This window comes from Zalophus californianus, chromosome 3 (genome assembly GCF_009762305.2).
Source record: "Zalophus californianus isolate mZalCal1 chromosome 3, mZalCal1.pri.v2, whole genome shotgun sequence".
Taxonomy (NCBI): domain Eukaryota; kingdom Metazoa; phylum Chordata; class Mammalia; order Carnivora; family Otariidae; genus Zalophus; species Zalophus californianus.
In genome coordinates, this window is record NC_045597.1 from 18,202,621 (window position 1) to 18,224,115 (window position 21,495).

Consider the following 21,495-nt stretch of genomic DNA (forward strand, 5'->3'; position numbering starts at 1 on the left):
CATGCCATAAGAAAAGCTAATACTAACAGAGAGCCTTTTCATAGGAACAATGACAAATCACAGACTTGATCTTTATGTTAGATGTTGGGGAGTGCCCACATGAGTAGTGCAGCCTCCACTGGTCCTTAGGATCATGTGCTCTAAAGCCAAAGTATCACCTGAAGTTCCAGCCCGTGTCACTGGCTGTCAGCCGGTTAGCATCATCATCATGGATGACTATAGAATTCTATCAGATTTACTGATGTTACCATCATGTTCTTTTATTATTGATCCATGATTGAATTATAGTTAATGGAAATCAATAGAACAATTTCAGTCACAAATTCAATTTTTAAGTCGTCCATATACATGTCCACATAGAGAAACAAAATCCAAAACTATATCTGGAATGAAAAAGCCAATCAAGCAAGTGCAACCTTCATCTCCCTCCTATAGCTTCCGGAACAATGTTTAACTCATTCCACCGTGGTATTACTACCAGAAAGGACGTAAAATTGACACAAGAGAAATTGTTTTGACAAACACCTTGCTCAGATGAAAGATAATTTTATCAACATGAATTCAGATAGTTACTTTCCCTCAGGTGCTGCTTTGGCTACCCTCACACATTCACAGAGACCGATTATGATGACTAAGTGACAATCTTCTGAAGCCTTATAGAACTCACAAATCCAGATAAAGAGCAGAGTGCCTGGCTCATTCTGAAAGAGGGATGACAAATTTTGAGTGATTGGGCATGAATATATTCAACCCCAGGATGGGGGTAGGGAATCAAGGAATAATTCCCTCTTCCTATTAAAGATGTGGAATGGTAGCTCAGTTTGGTTCCTGGAATCATTTTCAACATGTGTATTGAAGCTGGCGAGTGCTTCCCATCAGATTCCAAAGTCAAGGGTTCAGTCCTACAACACTGCCCCATCCTCCCCCCCCCCCCACTTCAGACACTAGTCACAAGCCCAGGCTGTTACCTACCAGCTGCTACAAACCAGAGGTTCCAGTGACCCCTTCCAGCTCCAGATACCAATCACAAGTCCACGTTGTTTTGTGTACTTTTGAAAGACTGGCTATAAAACCAGGGGTTCCCAATAGCCCCTCCTTGGGTTTAATTTGCTAGAATGGCTCACAGAACTCAGGAAGCCCCTAGATTACCAGTTTGTTATAAAAGGATATAACTCAGGAACAGCCAAATGTAAGAGATGCACAGGGCGAGTCATGGGGAAAGGGCTCATAGCTTCCACAGCCTCTCCAGGTGCACCACTCTCCCTAATCGCCAGGAGCTTCCCAACCTGGAAGCTCTCTGAACTCAGTCCTTTGGGGTTTTTATGAAGGTTTTATTACATGATCATGACTGGTAAGTCATTGACCACAGGTGATTGGTTCAACCTCCACACCTCTCCCCTCCCCAGAGCTCTGGGGTGGGGACGGATGGTACTGAAAGTTTCATCCCTCTGATCACATGGTTGGTTCACCTGGCAACCAGCCCCTAAACTTAGATGGAGTTCAAAAGTCACCTCATTAACATAACAAGAGACACCTTCGTTGCTCTCATTAGGAAAATCCAAGGGTGTTAGGGGTTTGGTGCCAGCAACTGGACAAAAATCCAACTTATATATCTCTTATTATAAATCACAATACTACAGTAGCTCCATGTAGTATCCATAATGCCCTGAGACAAAGGGAGTACTATGACCTTCCCCCAAAGTTAGATAAGCCACCCCCTTTTTGAGCTACAGATGGTCTTATCAAAATCTACTCACAGACTGCACTTTAGAAAATGCTACAAATCTAAAATCAAATTAAGCCTTTGGAGAGAATCATATTTAATGAGCCTCCAAGGAAGGGAGGTGAAGCTGGAGAGACAATTCTAGATGTCCTGGAGTTTTATTTCCTTCCTTTTCCAGGAAGCTAGAAGGAGCCTGCTCTGCACATCCTGAGTTAGCCCACTGGAAAAACAGGCTGATGCCAGCCCCAGAGCTTCAGCCTCTCCTTTCTGAGATGTTTCATTGACCAGGAAGTTCTTTTGTTATGTAATTACTGGATATTGCCCTTGCTGCCATCCTTCTTCTTTCTTGGATCCTCTCTCTGGTGCTCTAAGTCAACTGTACCAACCCTTTTGTATGTTTGTTTTTTGTTCTTTTATGTTTCAAGTTTTTATTTAAATTTTAGTTAACATATAGTATAATATTGGTTTTAGGAGTAGAACTTAGTGATTCATCACTTATATGTAACACCCAGTGCTCATCACAAGTGCCCTCCTTAGTACACATCACCCATTTAGCTCATCCCCTGCCCACCTCCCATCCAGCAACCCTCAGTTTGTTCCCTATAGTTAATAGTCTCTTATGATTTGCCTCCCTCTTTTTTTTCTTCTTTCCCCTATGTTCATTCGTTTCTAAAATTCCACAAGTGAGTGAAATCATATGGTGTTTGTCTTTCTCTGACTGAATTATTTCATTTAGCATAATACACTCTACCTTCATCCACATCATTGCAAATGGCAAGATTTCATTCTTTTTGAAGGCTGAGTAATATTCCTGTGTGTGTGTGTGTGTGTGTGTGTGTGTGTGTGTGTGTGTGTGTGTGTACCACATCTTCTTTATCCATTCATCAACTGATGGACATTTGGACTCCTTCCATAGTTTGGCTATTTCAGCTCTACCAACCTGAGCATAGTGTTCTGTAGGGTGAGAGCCCAGGGGATGATGTGCTTTATGCATGAAATCTTCCCTTAAAAAAGCTTATTTTATATTCATACCATATGGTGCTAGTGATGGATATGTCTGTGCTTAAACGAAATCTTTACGAGAAGCTTACCTCCTATGACCTCCAAATTACTAAATCTCATGAAATACTTTCCAGTCCTATCTTGACTAGCATCTTGGTAGACTCTAAGATGATCTATTAGTTCTTCCATTCAAAAACTCAATTTTATGTTTATTTCAAATTTTCTTTTGCCATCTTTCTATTTTTCTGTTCACCTATTTTAAGTCTCCTTGCTTAGATTTCTTATTCCATTCATTCTTTGTATGCTGTCACAATGAAGCTAACTGTACATCATCTCATTATAAATACCTCTGTTGCTTCTCCTTGTTTTTTTTCACTCAACAGTACAGCTTCTTGTTTATTACATTTCAATGTATATGTACCTGCAATATGCTTTTCATCCCCAAATAGTATGGATATTTCATTATTTAAATAACCAGAAGTGTGTAGCATTGCAAAACACTTTGCTTTAATGTTTTTCTCTTTCCAATAGTCCTGAATCCCCTTCATACTCTTGAATGTACTGGGGGGATCATTCCCTGGAAATGGAAACAACTGGTTTAAGAGAATGAGGATTTTCCATCTCTACAGATATTGCCACATTGTCTTCCAAAGAAATGAGGTGAGTAGTACCTTAGTGCAGTCTCCTAAATTACCTCTCTGCCTCCAGTACTGGTTCCTCTAATCCAATACTCACAATGCCACAGGTTGGTTGTTCAATGTGTAGATCTAACCCTGCCATCCTCAGTTCCTCATGGATTTCAGATTCAGGATCTACTACTTACCAAATCAAGAAAGGGCCCTACCTGGAAGGACTCCTACCTCCTTTTCCAATCTCACCTCCCACCAGCTGGCTTTTATACTTATGTCTTTTTCTGCCTGATACATCCTGTTCCAGTCTCTCATCACTTTCTCTTCACTAACTCTTACCTTTTCCAATACTTCAATATTCACGTTTGCATTTTCATCATCTGCACAATTCTCAGAACATAAAAAGGCCGTCCATAATATTTTTGAGTGAATGAATGAATGAGTCAAGATTATATCCTCCCACAAATTATTATAGCATCTTCGTGCACATCTCTTTCAATGCACTGATAACATTTCATTTTAATCAGTCTGTCTTCTGTACTAGTTTTACGGTGATAAGAACTGTACCTAGCACAGAATCAAGTATCAATTGAATAAATAAATGATGGCATGAAGTCCATTTCTTCTTCATTTACAGATGAAAAATTCTGAGGCCTATGGATGTAATGATTCTTGCCCAGTGACATAGAGCTAATCTAAGTGGCAGAACCAGGCCTAGACGCCATAGATCCTAGTTTTTATTTTTGAAATCTCTCTAGTAAGTATGCTACAACTTTAAATAATTGCATTTTGCTTTCTGCTTCACAGTGTTTTATTTCAAATAGAATTTGTACTAAACTTTGGAGGCTGTTTTTTCCCCCCAGAGCTCTGCTCTTTAATAAATAGCAAAGCCAGTACCTAGACTATATTCATTTAGCTTCAATTACCCCATCTATAATATCTCTGCTTCACCTGCCTGTTTCACTGTGAAGGTTAAAAGAAACTGTAGGGGTGTATCCCAAATGTGGGAAGCATTATAAAGGCGATTTCTGATTATCAGTGCCTTACATAATCATATTTCCTAATACCTTTATGCAAACATGTTCTGATCACATAAGCATGCATCCAGGCTCTGTTGAATCCTGAAACAACAAACACTGCTACTGCAATAATATTACACATGTGCCTACAAGAATTTCTATAAACATAAAGAACCTGGGACAAAGAAACAGGGTCTTTGGGCTGTTATATGTTTTAATAAGTTCAAACGAAAGAGCTATAGAATTATGATCGTGTCTAAATTTCTCAATGGATGAGATATGTGAGCTCATCATAGAGTTTGGGGAGGTTTATCACACATTGTGCAAGACTAGTAAACATTACCCCATGGTACTCGCAGAAAAGAGTCTTCAGCAGAAATTGTTAAATTATCAATGGGACATGTGAAAAGTGGGAAACAGTGCTTTAAAGTAAACCTAAAATGTAAGTTGAATGTGGAACCTAAAATAAACCAAGCTCATAGAAACAGAGAACAGATTGGTGGTTGCCGATAACACCAATTGGGGGAAATAGCAGAAGACGGTCAGAGAGTATAAACTTCCAGTTATAAGATGAACACGTGCTGGGGATGGAACACACAGCATGGTGACTATAGTTAACAATGATGTATCGCGTATTTGAAAATTGCTAAGAGAGTAGATTTTAAAAGTTCTTACCACAAAAGTTGATGGATGTGTTAATTAACATTGTGGCAATCATTTCACATTATATACACATATCAAATCATTACACTGTACAGGTACATAATATTATATGTCAATTATATCTCAATAAAGCTGGGAAGACATTCTATGTTAGTTGAAAAAATTTAAGTACTATAATGTAAGGTATCAAAGTGTGATTCCAGTCCCTATTTTAATAAAATCAAAGTCCCTTTCATGACCCACGAGGCTTGGTTGAACAGTCTCTGGTCTCCATCTCTACTTTGGGGAAATCTGATGTCTCCCTTAAAGTCAAATGGTTACAAATCAATTATCAACCAGCAAGGTATTTCCTTACTACTTTGTCTAAAGTAGCCGTGCCCCAGTGATATTATCTCTTACACGTATCTGCCTGTTATTTCTATCACGATGCTCACTACAGTTAGTATTGATCTTATACATGTCTCTATTACATGCGGCTGGTCCATCCCTGCTTCATCCTACCCCTACTCAAATACTGCCCAAGGAAAATGGGGCCTGTATCCTAGGTGTCTGAGAGGTATTCAATATTTGTACAAGGAATGGATAAAAGAATTGAAATTCACTTCATTGAAATCAAAGTTCAGAGCACAGTTACTATCTGGTAATGTGATTTGGAAAAATTATCAGAACATGCTGATGCATTGTTACTGAAGATGGGTTTTTTTGTTTTTTTTTAACTGATGCATTTGGCAGCTCAGAACAGAGATTGAGCAAGAAAAAGGAGCATCTGTCCAAAAGGGCATATCTCAATTGCTTAATTATAATGAACTATTTCTTATCCTTCTTTTCAAGTTGAAGGAATATTTAGTACTGTGTACAGTGCTCATTATAAACATCAATTTCCACTTGTGTATGTTTATGTGTGCATGAAGTGACAAGTTACAGGAACAGTATAATATACGGATGTTCTGAATAAATCTCATAACTGTTTTTATCCTCCTTAGAATCATGGCATGCTTATTTACACATACACACACACACACACACACACACACACACACACACATTAAGGAAATAATGCCAGTGCTGCTGGTTAGTTAGTAAATTAAAAACTAACAAACGAAAAGTCAAAAACAAAGTAGGAAAAAGAAGAATAAGGAAAAGAAGAAAGAGATAAAAGGAAACAGGAAGGGGGAAAGAAAGGGAAAAGAAAATCAAAATCAGGAAAAGGAGAGGCAGTGGTGAGGTGTGACGAACCAGGGGAGCTGGCTCAACAGTGTATTAACACATACTCCAAAGCGTCAGTTAGTACAACTGTAAAGTACTATTAGAAGAACATTTGAGGGCGCCTGGGTGGCTCAGTTGGTTGGGCGACTGCCTTCGGCTCAGGTCATGATCCTGGAGTCCCGGGATCGAGTCCCGCATCGGGCTCCCTGCTCCGCGGGGAGTCTGCTTCTCCCTGTGACCCTCTTCCCTCTCGTGCTCTCTGTCTCTCATTCTCTCTCTCTCAAATAAATAAATAAATAAAATCTTAAAAAAAAAAAAAGAAGACGAACATTTGAAAGATCATTTTAAAATATAGTATATGGGCGCCTGGGTGGCTCAGTCGTTAAGCGTCTGCCTTCGGGTCAGGTCATAATCCCAGGGTCCTGGGATCGAGTCCCGCATCGGGCTCATTGCTCAGCGGGGAGTCTGCTTCTCCCTCTCCCACTCCCCCTGCTTGTGTTCCCTCTCTCGCTGTGTCTCTTTCTCTGTCAAATAAATAAATAAAATTTAAAAAAATAATAAAATAAAATATAGTACATAAATGAACCTATATTAACCTATCTTAAGTTTCATATATACTGTATTTGCCTTAAAATTTAAATCAGTGGGTAAAAAAATAATAGATAATAAAATAATATTTGGAGGAAAGTCTTAGATGTTGTATCTCATACTGTATACCACAATCATATCTAGAAAAACTAAGGGATTAAATATAGATATGCATATGTATATATAGATAAACATATAATATATATATGTATAGGAAAACTTTAAAATGGGGAAAAACACATAAGTGAATATAATTCTGATTTTGGAATGAGGGAAGATTTTCTGTGTACAGACAATCAAGACTAAAAGATCATTTTATACAATTAAACAAAAGACAAATTCATAAAGGTGAAAAACATTAAGATAAAAAGCAAAAAGATTAAAGACATGTAGTCTATAAATGTAACAAACAAAAGGTAACATTAATATAGGGAACTCCTTCAAATTAATTAGAATAAAAATATAAAGCCTTTGAAGAATAAAGAATCCAAAGCTATGATAAGAGAAAATTTAGAAAAGGAACAATTATAACTAGTAAACATTTGATAGAAATATTGAATTTCAATAGGAATTACAGAAATACAAACAAAAACAATTAAAAAATTGAAATAATGTTAGCAAGCATGTGTTCAAAGAGGCACTCAATATGGACTTGCAAATTTATATAAACTGCTGGCAAAAGACTGTGCTAATAGCATTAAGAAACTTAAAAAGGTATGTCCTTCATTCTAGAAGTTTCCATTCTGGAACTTTTCATATGCAAATGTTTACAAAATTAAAACCAATAAAAATATGCATTGTTAATGGTTAAATTATGGAATATTCACACAAAGGTTATTATGTTGTAGAAATAAATTATTTTAAAACATTTACAGTTTTAGAGATCTTTCATGATATATAATTCTTTAGAAATAGTAAATACTTCCATAGAGTATAATTTTAACTTAATTTTCTTTTTTTATAAAGATTTTATTTATTTATTTGAGAGAGAGAGCATGAGAGAGAGCATGAGAGGGAAGAGGGTCAGAGGGAGAAACAGACTCCCTGCTGAGCGGGGAGCCCGATGCGGGACTCGATCCCAGGACTCCAGGATCATGACCTGAGCAGAATGCAGTTGCTTAACCAACTGAGCCACCCAGGTGCCCTAATTTTAACTTAATTTTCAAAAATACAGACAAAAAGAGGAGCAAAAACAAGTGTAGAATCATTTTTTTAATTAATGGATTATTTTAGTATTTTCCTCGATAATTTTAACCATTGCATTTTTTTCTAAATGAGAATATTTCACTCTTATAATATGAAGAATACAAATATTTTAAACAGAAATATTGGTAAGAATAACCAAGATAAAAATGAAAAGCAAATGTGTTACTTTAACATATGTGAAAGAGTGTTTCCTTCCAAAGATTTAATTTCAAGCTCTTAAGTTACAAAGTTATTCATTTTGTGTATAATCAGATTACAGTATTTTGTTCTTATCTAAACTCTCATAGTTTTTATTTTATGTTTTTTAAATACTGGCATCAGTTCTTAAATGCAATAAGCCTTTTATGACTCTGATAATAATTTGGATAATGACTAATGTATGAGTATACTGCATCAAATAAATTTTTGGCTGCCAGGGCCAGTGGGATATTAGACTGTTGATGACTTTTGATTGGTGACAAACGTTGTGAAAATTAATAAAAGGAAACCTCATTTAAAATGGAGTCAGGAAGCTCCCAAGGAGAGTGCTCACCCTCTATGACTTGTCAATTGCAGACCCAACAGGAAGAGAGGCAGCTTTCATGAAGGTACTAATTTGGCTACTACTTTACTATGTCAGCAGGTGGAAGAATGCTTTCTTCCTGCCCCAGCAACAACAGCCCAGCCAATGATAGACCGTCACAACTCAGCCAATGAAAAGGCATTATACTTCCAACTTCCAGTTTACTCTAATGGATTTTTTGTGTTTAACAGCTCTCCCAACATCCCCCTCCCCTTTGTTCTCTGGACTTGCCTATTGTTTTGCCTTAGCTTGCTTGTCCCAGATTTTAATTCTCTGCTGTTCCCAAATACAACATTTTTGCCAGTAAAATAACTGGCAGTTTTGTTTTGAAGGTTAACAGCATAAACAACAAATAATAAACATACCCAAGTTGCAAGGCAATATTTTGGCGCAAATATCTCTACAAATAGATATAATTCAAAAGTGAATATATATACCTATCTCAATGACTGTCTGCAAATCTTTTCTTTAGTATTCAGATGAAAAGACTTCACTAAGGAGCAATTTATTTTGGTCTGTCTCCCTCTTAATTTACTGAAATAAAACAAAATATTTCCAAGACTCTTGATGAAATTACGTCCTGTGAAAACTGACATTAAATTTCTTTTCTGATCATATATTACTCCAAATATAGGTTTTTGATTACGTAAAGAAGTTTTTTTTACTTTTTTCTCTGCTTTTCCTCACTAACTCTAAAGGGAAACATTAAAGTAAGTTGTTCTTTATTAATAATTCAGTGAATTTTTCAGTTCACTGAAGTCAGGCAGCTGAGTAACCTGAAAATGAACCTTTCTAGAAGTATACTGCTAGGCTTAAAAAACCAGTGGCTTTCACATATCTCTATGAGGAATGCACCTTGTAGTTGTCTAATTATTTCTATTTAGCTGTTCAGGCAATTAGGTATTCTTTAGTAAGTATGTCCAATTCTACCTTGTACCAATAAACAGCAAAAAAACAAAAACAAAACAAACCCCCCCTACATTCCCCCATATCCAAATCTCCTTTACAAATTGAATTTATTTAATATTTAAGTAAAATATTTCAAGAACTATAACTCAGTGGACTTATTCAATTTAAATTTGCATTTCAGAGAAAACCTCATGATAATTATATTAGAAAAAAACAGGTCAATTTATCAAGAAGGGTGAAAATCCCACACAATGGCCAACAGCTCAAGCTCAGAGGTACTGAATGGGACTCCGTAACCACAGAGTGATTATTTTGACACATTCAGCTGTTTAATATCATGCCTGACTGCCCCTTTCTGGTTGATGATTTTCCTTTGTAGGATATGACAGACCTAAATGAATTTGCACCCTTGTGAATTAAAACCCTTTGATTCGCCGACGTTGGCTAAAATCCCTTATGCTCTAAGCAAATGTGTCTTTTTCTTCTTTCAATTCATCTGAAGATATATACAATTAATGTAAGTATCTGAAATTCTTATAGCTATAAGGAAAGAAGAACTGGTTAAATGAAGATGTAAGAAGAAACAGAAAAGTTATAAATATTTAATCATTAACTTTTTATTGACATCATGATAAAATAGATAAACAAGCAATTTAAGATTAAAATAAGTCTCCCAGTGAGCACTCTTTTATACCTGGCTTCACAACCAAAATGCCTTTTGGAGCTAAGCAAGTTACATACATGAGTGAATAGTGAACATTATTGAGTATTTCTGCGCCAGGGAGTATTGGAAGTGTGTTTTTAAGTATTAACTCATTTAATCCTCATCACCTCTTTTATGAGGAAGGCACTATATTATTCATATTCCATTTAGTTTCACTTAATTTCATTCCTCGGGTGTAGTGAATGAGCTCAGAATGATCAGATTATGGCATATCAACATTATTCTCTCTGTTTTATTTATTTATTCCTATTTATCCTTAAACCCTCCCTCCTGTCAATCCTTTCTGTCTCCTCCACTTAGAGTTAAGACTCTAATGTGTTTAATCTGTATCTTTTGGGGCGAAATTTGCAAAAGGTGTATTTCTGTACCTGTATTGTTCATTCTTATAAATGGTGTTATGCTCTAGAATTCATTCTAACTTTTCTCAATCAACACTAGACCTTTAAATTCTGCCCATGTTGCTATGGAGGCACTGAATTTGTTGTGTCTAACTGTTGCAGAGTATCTCTTGATGTGTACATGCTGGGTTTTCCCCATCCACTCCCCTAGCAACAGACATCTAGGTTGCCTCCTATTTCTGCCACCAAAAACCAATATTTCAATTTTTGTTCCATTTGTTCCCTTTGTTACAAATGTTCCAATAAATGTCCTGCTACATGTTCCCTTATGTACCTGTGTGAAGATTTCTTTAGGATATATATATATCTTTATATATATCCTAAAGAAATCTTTATATATCTTTAGGATACACACACACACACACACACACACACACACACACACACACACACACACACAGAGGAGCCTGAGACTGAGTTCAAAGCATGTACATATCTGCTGCTTTAATGTTTGTAAACATGTGGTTAGTTGGCAGAAAATTAATACCTGAAAGAATCATCTGCTTGTTTGTTATTAATGCTTTAAAAATATCACCAAAATCCCATTTAGGTAGTCAGGAGGCTTGTTTCTTCTGACACAACTTTCAGACATGCCAAAACCAAATAAATTGAGCTGAAAGGAATAAGGTCATGAATATTGCTTAACAGTGAAGACTAGTTGGTATTTTCTATTTAGAATTCACAATCAAAAGACAGAACAAACAGGTTTTCTCTTTCACTCTCTCTCTCTTTCCATATATACATAAATACATATATGCCTTTACATATAAAATGTGTGTATACCTATATGTATACATATACACCTAAACAAAATTTGTCAATTTTACTAATTCTTATAATTTATATATTCAAAATATAAAACATGTCTGTAGAGTAGTAGAGATCAGTACAGAGTCTTCCAGCTAATTTATAATTCTTAAAATGTTCTATTTATTGGACTTTGTTAATTCATTCTTCAGTAAATATTTAATGAGTGTTTAGTATGGGCCAGGCATCCTAGAGGGCCAGAAAAGGTAAATAAATCACCCTCAAGGAGCTCTTAAACTAGTTGTAGGGCAATCCAGATAAGGTAATAAAGTATAAAGCAATGTGATAAGCACTAAAGCAGTGTGTGAGTAGTCAGATTAGAAGGAGAAGGAGTAACAATAGGGCAAGTAGTAGTCATGCTAGGGAGGAAGGGAAGTGTGGGCTTTGGAGCCACATCCCTTGGGTCAAATTCTATCTCTGTCATTTTCTGACATGGGACAGTGGGCAGGTTTTCCACTCCCCCTCTGCTTCAGTGTACATATTTTACAACAGACATGCTAACAGTAACTACTAAATGAGTTGTTACACATAAAGTTCCCTGAGAAGAACATCTGGCATATAGCGAGCACTAAAATTATTCATTGGCATCAGTACCATAAAACACTGCATCACCTTTTGTGGATTCAGATACTGTACTGGCCATACTTTACAAATATCATCTCATTTTACCCTTCCAAAACCCGGTGAGTTTAGTATTCTTATTCTAATTTGATACAAATGGAAATTCAGGCTCACATATATTAGTGACTTGTTCAAGGTCACACAATGAGTAATTTGGAGAACTGGAATCCAATCTGTTCTGCCCGTTACTCATATCCTCAACCAAGCGCTGTCAAACACGTTTTCTTTGGAATTTGCAAACTACTTCTTGGAGGTGGGTCATTTGGTTTGGAAACTGAAACACAAATATGCATTAGCTGGCATAACTAAAGCAGAGAATTTCACTCCAGGCTCATGGAACAGCACGGTAAGGACATGAATCCATGGAAAAGCGTGGCAGTTTTAGTAATTAGGGAGCAGGTCTAGGTCACTGGTGTGAGGGGAAATGGAGCATGAAAGTTGCGGTGGCAGAGCATGTAAGTTTTAGAATTGGCTGATCCCAACCTCTATGAAATTAATGGGGCCCAACTTTGTATTTGTTGTGACCAACTTTCGCGCTTCTCTCTAGATAGGCTGTTCATGTTGATACCGACAGATGAAGCACTGGCATCTTTTCAGTCGAGGTGACTCCACCTCCGCATATGATTTAAACAAAGGCTCTTCCCGTAGCTCAGTCCATATCCCATGGTATCAGATTCTCTAACGGGTGAACCAAAGGGTTCCTGTTATCTGAAGACAAAGTGAAATTTTGATAATGACTTAAGAATCTAGTACAGCAAAAAATGCACGTGTTCATCACAGAATCAAGCAAGAACTTTTTTCTGTCCTCCACAAAAAAGAACATATACTGCCTACGAAGCAGTTGCACTAATTTTACACTATCATTAGGTTGACCTCTGATTTGTTACTTTTCCAGCTGCAGTTAGCCATAAGGCATCTGGCTTTCCCACGTTCAGAAATCTAACAGCTTAAGTAGTTATGCAAAACATTTTCTTGCTTTCTATTATTCTTTGGCTGTCCACCATCACATAAGGGGGTATTATTGATTTGATCCATGTTAATTTCTCCTACCACACACCCTGGCAGGTTATTAGCCTTGGTCTCTTTCTGCTTTATATGAAGCTACCTCTTAAACCATACAGCATAGCAAATATTTTCTTTTTTCTTTTACAACTCATTTACTGAGCTTTCCTATGTGTAACTTTTCGATTGAGGGAGAGAGAACAAGAGAGCGTGAGAGGGCGAGCAGAGACAGGAGAGGGGCAGAGGGAGAGAGAGAATCTTTAGGCTCCACACCCAGTGCAGAGCCCCATGTGGGACTCGATCTCTTGACCCTGAGATCATGACCTGAGCTGAAATCAAGAGTTGGATGCTCAACTGACTGAGTCACCCTGGCACCCCTATATGTAACTTCTTGAAGTAGATTTTGTATTTTAGATTTGTTGCTTTCCTCTTGTTCTTCCTTTCCTGTTGATTTTTATACAGTTATGAATTAACCATTTTTATAATAGTAAAATATTTATAATATTCATTTTTGAATGCACACACATGAATGGGAGCTCTGGGAGGTGGCATCAGATTTCTGTTTAATTAGGATTCTGGAAACACATGGAGACAGGTGCCTTTTCTTTATACTTTAAATGGGTAGTTTTACAGTTGGAGATAATAGGAGTAGTCAGTTAACACCAAACAAATGTACAGTAACATACAGAGAGCTCTTCAAAGATAAGACGTTGGTGTTTTAAAAATGTTGTTTCCACAAGTACTATAAGTTATATATGAATATCAAGGAGAGGAGACAGTAGCAACTACCAGGTAATCATTTGCACTCTTATGGAGCTAAACACCATCTGGTGAACATTCTTAATATTTCTTCCTCAAACACCTTAATAAGCTATACTGTTGACCCACCATATGTCTCTCCTGGATGGTAATAACTGTATAAAGAGGGAAAACCAAAATATAGCTGACATGTATACTAACAAGGCATACTAAAATTGCATATGTGCCATAGCATGGATAATTCACTTTGACTTTGCAGCATCTCGGTTTGTTAGTATTTACAAGTTAGAGCTCCATTATAACCCACTTTGTTGCAATATGGGTCCACGTATAATACCTATCACATCATGTCTGCCAAAACCCAACCACCAGAGAGAAATTGTAAGTGAATAAAATGGTTATACTATTAAAATTGGATTGATTTTGTTACGTAAAATACATTTTAAGAATTTCTGGGGTATTTTTAATATTACAAAGGTGACCTATTTTGGAGAACTACTTCAGTTGATTGTTTTTTATATTTTTAATAAAAGACCAAAACCACAAATGTAGTCACCAGAGCCTTTCCCAAATTAGACGGTGAGAGGTCCACGAGGGAGGGATTCATCGACATACCCTCCACCCTGAAGAGTGCTCAGCAAATAGTAGGTGCCCAGTGAAAATTCACTCAATGGATGACTGAGTAAATCTGTACCCTAATATTTCAACTAATCACTATCACTTTCTTTTTCAAATTCTACTCGTTTGTTTCATATTATGAATAAGCAACACAAGTATTTAATAAAACCTCAATCATTCTTTCACTAGTTCAGTAACTATTGACTTTCTACTCTTGGTCAAGCATTGTGCTCAGTGCTGTGGGGGATGATAAAGAAGACGCTACCCCTCCATATCCCATTCCCAATGAGCAAAATATAAATGCAGAACTGGGATCAAAGTAAATAGTGACAGAAATTCATTCAATAATTTCCACTGCAGTGTTCCCTGAAGACAGACTGTGTCTCACATGGCACTTTTTCTAGATCACTCTCTCAAGCACTATACTGGCACATTAGGCAGCAAGAACTACACAAGTTTCCCACTTAAGAACTGACAAAATTAAGATGAAGATGTCACGCTACTTTGACTGGTGTTTCTTCTATGAAGGGATGGTGAAACAAAATTAAAATAGTTGAAGAGAAAAAACAAACTCAATTAATTAGCAACAGTGTCTTAGTTGGACATAAGGTATAGCCCGGAAGAATTCTGATTGAAAAAGTAAGAACTTACTCAAAAAGTCAGCAGGTGGCCATTGCAAAAAGACAAGTAAGTACTAAAATACCTTAGAAACATTCAGGAAATGCTGTTATTTTCTCTTTTCTTACAAAGAATGAACGCTATCTGAAAAATGAAATTATCCAGATTTGAATCCTCAGTGTGAATAAGGATTGAAATATGGGTGCCTGCAAAATATAACATTATACAGTAAAAGGCACTAGGAGGAGAATTTCAGGAGATGGATATATTAGAATAAAATAATCTGACTTTGCTCAATTCTACATTTTAATACTAAATAGCTCTTCTGTGTGTCATGAATCCCAATGTCACATCAGTTTGAAATGCACTGTGTGAACAGATGGAATGCCCCTGGAGTTAAACCTGCAGGTACATGTTGAAAAAAAAATGGGGAAAAATTGCACAAAGTAAGACACAAGAATTCAGGATTCTTTTTTTTTTTTAAGATTTTATTTATTCATTTGAGACACAGAGATAGAGAGAAAGAGAGAGTGAGCATGAGCAGGGGGAGAGGCAGAGGCAGAAGGAGAAGCAGACTCCCTGCTGAGCCAGGAGCCCGAGGCAGGGCTCGATCCCAGGACCCTGGGATCATGACCTGAGCTGAAGGCAGACACTTTTAACCATCTGAGCCACCCAGGTGCCCCAAGAATTCAGAATTCTAACATCACAAATCATTTTCCACTATGCAAGAGTAAACTCTGGAAAGTGTGCTTTAATTTCAAACGAAGTTCAGTTAATTGCAAAGCTGGCTTACATCCCATGCCCTAAGGTGCCAAGCCAAGTTGTGAAACTGACTCAGGGTTCTGAGTTTAATTTTAACTTTTTTTTTTCTCTTTATCAGTAAACCCCAGGATTTGGACCCTGGAAAGGCACTTCCAGAACAGAAAGGATGGGATTAGTAGAATGAATGGCTCATTTCATTCAACAGTGACATCTGCTGTCCATTCACTAGACTTACCGAGCCTGCTATGTAACATGTAATATCTGAGGGGCCAGGGATAATTTTGCACCTATGCAGGTAATGCAGTCAACTATATAATACAGGGAAGTACTCAGAAATGAGGAACCCCCCCCCGAAAATCTTCTGAAGATATCGGGCTTCAGTACTTCCCCGTAAAAGAGTGTAGATTATTTTTAATTTATTATTTTTTATTGAAATTGTATTTCATATGTCATCATGTAAAAGAATAAAACCTAAAACAAACTAAATTTTCTGAAAAGAGGTAGATGTAGATACATATGGAGTAACGGTACATTTAAATATTTCTATCATTTAAAGATGTGCAAAGATTTTTATATTTCCACAGTAGCACCTTAGCTCTATTTTTTTTTTAAAGATTTTATTTATTTATTTGACAGAGAGAGAGGGGCAGCGAGAGAGGGAACACAAGCGGGGGGCTGGGGGAGGGAGAAGCAGGCCTCCCGCGGAGCAGGGAGCCCGATGTGGGGCTCGATCCTGGGACCCTGGGATCATGACCTGAGCCGAAGGCAGTCGTGAACCAACTGAGCCACCCAGGCGCCCAGTAGCACCTTAGTTCTAAATCATCTTACTTCTCCTAGAAACAAGAAGGAAAAAAACAAAAATAAAAACTATACACATTATTTTCAACAAGAGCATGAGACAAAGAAAGACCCTTCATTCCAACAAATCAAGCACCATGCTGTCACAAACAATTCTGAACTGAGTAAGAAGCAGCCTAGGGTAAGTCAGAAGAAACAACTAAAAGGATGAGGGACCTAGCAGTGGTAGATCACTAGAAATCCACAAGCAAACCTATGAACCCAGAGAAGAAGGTCCCAATCAGTGTTTATAAAAATGCTGTAGCAGAGTTAAGAGCTAAGAAGACAGGAGTCCTCAGAGAAGTGGAGAGAGAATACTGAGCAAAACGCTCAATGGAAAAATCTCAGAAAACACATAAAAATATAACTGCTAACACTGAGTGAATCATTCTTGGCAGGGGGAGGGGAATAATAAGCTTGTACACTCGTGGCAGGGCAGCAGGAAACAGAAGAAGATAAGCCTATAAATGGAAACTGTTCCAAACCAGTTTGGGTTCCAGGAATTAGAACAGCAGCAGCTCTATAATAGCCCCAAACACAAGGCAACAGTTTATCACTATAGCAAACAATGAGAGAACCCTTGGGCCGCCGTGCTTGCACAAATTCCATAACTTGTTTCCCACTTTCTGCAAGAAACTTCTGCTATTAGCTAGTCAAGGAAATTCAACATTCCTATATAAGGAATAACAAAGGAATTTGCTCAGCATCCATGAAAAATATTATAAGATCAAAGATTTTAAAAGAACGTATCAACTCTCTTAATCATCAGAAACATATTACTATAAAACAGATGAAAAATCCAAAGAACATTCATACATGGCAACATAAATTTTAACAATTTAAAACATATAAAGACCGATGAAGTGAAATACAAGAACTTGGGGAAGAGATAGCCAGTGAGTGAAACTGAAACTAGTAGGATTCATGGAAGAAATAGGATTATTGATGAAATCATTTTAGAAAAAAACTAAATTACAAAGAAAAAAAGAAAGATGGGACCCCAAAGTAAAAATCATAAAGAAAAATGGTGAGAGAAAAAAAACAAAATGAATCCTCTCCATCCTTCCAATGAAACAGAAATATAGAAGATAAAGCAATTAAAAAATTGTCTATGTTGGGCCAAGATAGACCATATAGGCACATATATTTATATTATTAGAATGTTCAACTCCAAGATAAATCCTTGTATAGTAATTGGACTTTCATGAATAAGGAAGCATTATTTGGGAAGTTTAATACAAAGGCCACTTATAAGAAAGGAAAATCAATGGGATATCAGAGTTTTCCACACAAAAAGTTGATACCAGAATATGGGAGGAACTATCTCCAAGTTAATCAAGAAGAGAAAAAAGCCAATTGCTTTATCTTTATCTTCCCAAGATAATCATCAATTAATAAAGCTTACAGTTATGATCACCCATAAATTCAGGGAACATTGTTTAGAGTAAAATCTTGTAGGGTAACAAAATTTGCTACCCTAAAATGTATCTCTTTGGCATGTAGATTATTTCCAGCTGATTAATTTTATGACACAGAAGACTCAAGCTTTTCTTTTTCTCCTCCCTGCTAGTTGCCAAAAAGTATTTAGATAGAGGACCTGTTCCAAAAAGGGAACTATCACCGTACATAATTTCAGTAACATATGAATTAGCTGTGGTAGACAGGAAGGAATTTAGCAAGACCTATTTGATCAAAGTCCTCTACATCCCATCATTTCTGCACTGCCCAGCAAACACTTGTTTACCAAACATGTATTCTTTCCATTCTTCCAATGAGTTGCCTTTCTTCCCTTTGAAGACCCAGACCCCTATCCTCTGCCCCTTAGTCCAGAATGACATATTTACCTCATTTTCCCATCTTGGGAAACTCAGGTTTATGTGGATTCCCCATATACATGTAATTAAATTTGATTTTCACCTGTTAATCTGTCTCATGTCAATTTAATTCTTAGATCAGCCAGAAGAATGCTGAAGGGTGAATAAAAATTTTCTACTCCCCAACAATCTTCTTGAGGAACTAGCTGGAGAACAAACTTCAGTCAACCTAGCGCTGCTTAGGAGAAATATTCATCCTTAGGAGAGGCCCTCATCTGTAAATTTAAGGCGAAAATGGTGTGGAAAATGTAAAAACACATTTTGTTGTCAGTTCTGACAATGTACAAATGATTCAACTTCAAAAATTGGGGGGGGGGTGGAGAGACAAAGAGAGAAAGAGAGCCTATGCCCCAACAAGCATGTAGACAGAATTAGCTCCCTGGTTGTCTCATATATTACAGCTGAGACTAACTCAGTATTTTTAAAGTTCACAATTCACTCATAATAATATAAGCATATTAAACAGTACAAAATAAAGTATTAATAAATATCCAGTTACAAAAATTGAATAGTGCAGTAGTAGAGAAATTAAGAAATAGCATCTAGTCTAATTTTATTGTCATTCATAGTGAAGAGCTATTAGATATTGTCTTAAAAGTAATGGGGGAAATTTAAGATACAGGTAAAATTGTAAAACTAATGACTAGAAAAATGTATCTGCCCTATCAACAAAAATAAATGATCATTTATTTTTAAAATATTTTCTAATAATATTAGAAAGCAATACTCAATTTAATAATACTTAGAAGAAATATGCCAAAAGAGAGATCCAAAAATTTTTTAAAGAAGAGTCAATAAATACAAACACAACAAATGCAAACAAATGAATTATGAAACTATACAGTATCTTGTTCCTTGGTTATGTTTTATTCCTTTTTAAAATTTGGTCATTTAAATTTAATTCTTTTTTATTCTTTTTCTGACCACTCCAACCTGTTTTTTACTGTTTTATTGTTTCCCTCATAATATCTATTTTCTGAGTGTTTTGTTGTTGTTGATTTTGTTTTGTTCTGAGAGAAAAACAGTAAGAAACAACAGTATAGGCTGCCTCTCCAAATGTTGACTGCATTTCATAATCCTCCTACTTCTGTTTATTTTTCAGAGGCCTCAGTTTGTTGTTTATTGTATTTTCAAGATTTTAGTTGAAATCAATGTGAAGGATGGACTATAGGGAGCTTACTCTGCCACAGAGAACCAGGAAACCACCTTATTTTTTTTTTAAGTTATTTCCCACTTGTAACTTGTAGGAATAAATGCAGATTAGAAGACATAAATTTTCCATGACATGGAAAAATCATTTAACAATATAAAGCTCTATTTCATCTAATACAGAAGAGATATGGTTGAGGGAACAAGAAAGTTGACGGTAAAGAACTCACATGGAAAAGCATTTCAACAGATAATATAATCCATCCTACTCCCAAGAGGAGAAATTTTGTATTAGGGAAACTTCAAACAGGTATCACTTTCACCTCAGTTAATCCACAAAAATTGAGTCAGCAACATCGTGTGATCAACCATATTAAAAGTAGCTGATAGATGGAATGCCATTAACAGAATGAGCAGTTATCCATCACTCAGTAAAACTTCATTCATCACCCATATACCAAATTCAATTCTTTCTTACACTAAGCACACACACTATGTTGAAAACTGTCAACTTCTGATGATCTAAAAACTTTTCTTCCATGAATGTCATCACATTCAAAGAAAGAATACAGAAAGTTCATGAGATGACCAATAATAAAAGTTATAATAAGACAATAATACAGTACATACCAAAATAATAAATTGCATTATACAATATAATGCTCATTTTACTGACATAATCTGATACTGAGGTATTCTGTTAAGCAAGTACTCTGTTTTATAAATGATTATATAATCTCATAACAGGTTACATATTTTCAAATGAAATAAATAACAAGGGATAAAAGAATCTTAAGCATAAATTGACTTTAGTCATGGTCTTTACTACAGAAATACAGATGAATGGTGATTGAAGCATATCAGAAAGTAGATATTCCTAAGTACAGATGTATAATCCAATTAATCATTCTCAAATAGAAGCCAGAGCTTCTATTTATTACTTACTAGTGAATGATATGCTTATTTATCATGATGCAGCTAGCTGTTTTCAAGAACTTCACACACATCTTTGGATGGCTCATGTAAGTTTTCAATACAGAATTAGCTATTGTAGCCAGAGCTCTACAGAAGATTCTGATTCATTCTGTGCCTACAATTCAGATGCATAAGATGTGAGCAACAATTCACCATAAAGCAACCCATTGTTTCTTTTAAATCATATATTATGCACATACGATATACATAAAGTTAATAGTGATGAAAATCTTAAATGAAATGAAATACACAGGCTGTGATGAATATATATAATATATATATACGTATATATGTGTGTATATATATACATATATATATACATATATACGTATATATAATATATATACATATATATATTATATATAGCCAATAAGATTTCCAACAACCATACATTTTTTTCATAAATTTCCACCTCAAGTAATGGGAATTTTCACTTATGTAATATATTGTATATTAAAAATGCACTGTTTTTATTGATTTTGAAAGCAACACTTCCAAGTATGAAAGTAATAGCTTTTTGATTGATTCAGTCAGGATGAGTTAGACATTGAGAAGAAAGGGAGAATTAATCAGAAAGGGTTGATATAGGACCTGTTCTTGGTATAGATTTCCATTTTTTGTGTCATTGTTCTCTTGTTAGAAACCTGATGGACTGTTTGCACCAGGTTAAATGATAAAATGACTATGACTGGAGAGGTAGCAAGTAAAGATATAGAAGAATTAAGTCTATTTTGAAATTAAAGGTAGAGACCAAATTTTAGAATAGTCACAGTATTCTGGGTAGAAAGGGTGCTTTAAAAAGTCCGGTACATAATGAAATCAATCCTCATAGGAAAGAGGAAGT

General features: G+C 36.1%; 1 protein-coding gene across 6 annotated transcripts in view; it reads right to left on the bottom strand.

The window, feature by feature from the left end:
- The window catches only part of GPC5 (glypican 5), a 1,342,862-nt gene that overhangs the window by 842,973 nt on the left and 478,394 nt on the right, over positions 1-21,495 (bottom strand). Inside the window, exon 7 of one of the 6 annotated variants that reach the window (XM_027589725.2) lies at positions 12,647-12,765. The exons of the other annotated variants lie outside the window; for them this stretch is intronic. Coding sequence (XP_027445526.1) covers positions 12,736-12,765 — 30 coding nt within the window. The 3' untranslated portion in view covers positions 12,647-12,735. Of the gene's footprint in view, positions 1-12,646; positions 12,766-21,495 lie in introns of those variants that run through there. 6 annotated transcript variants of the gene reach the window in all.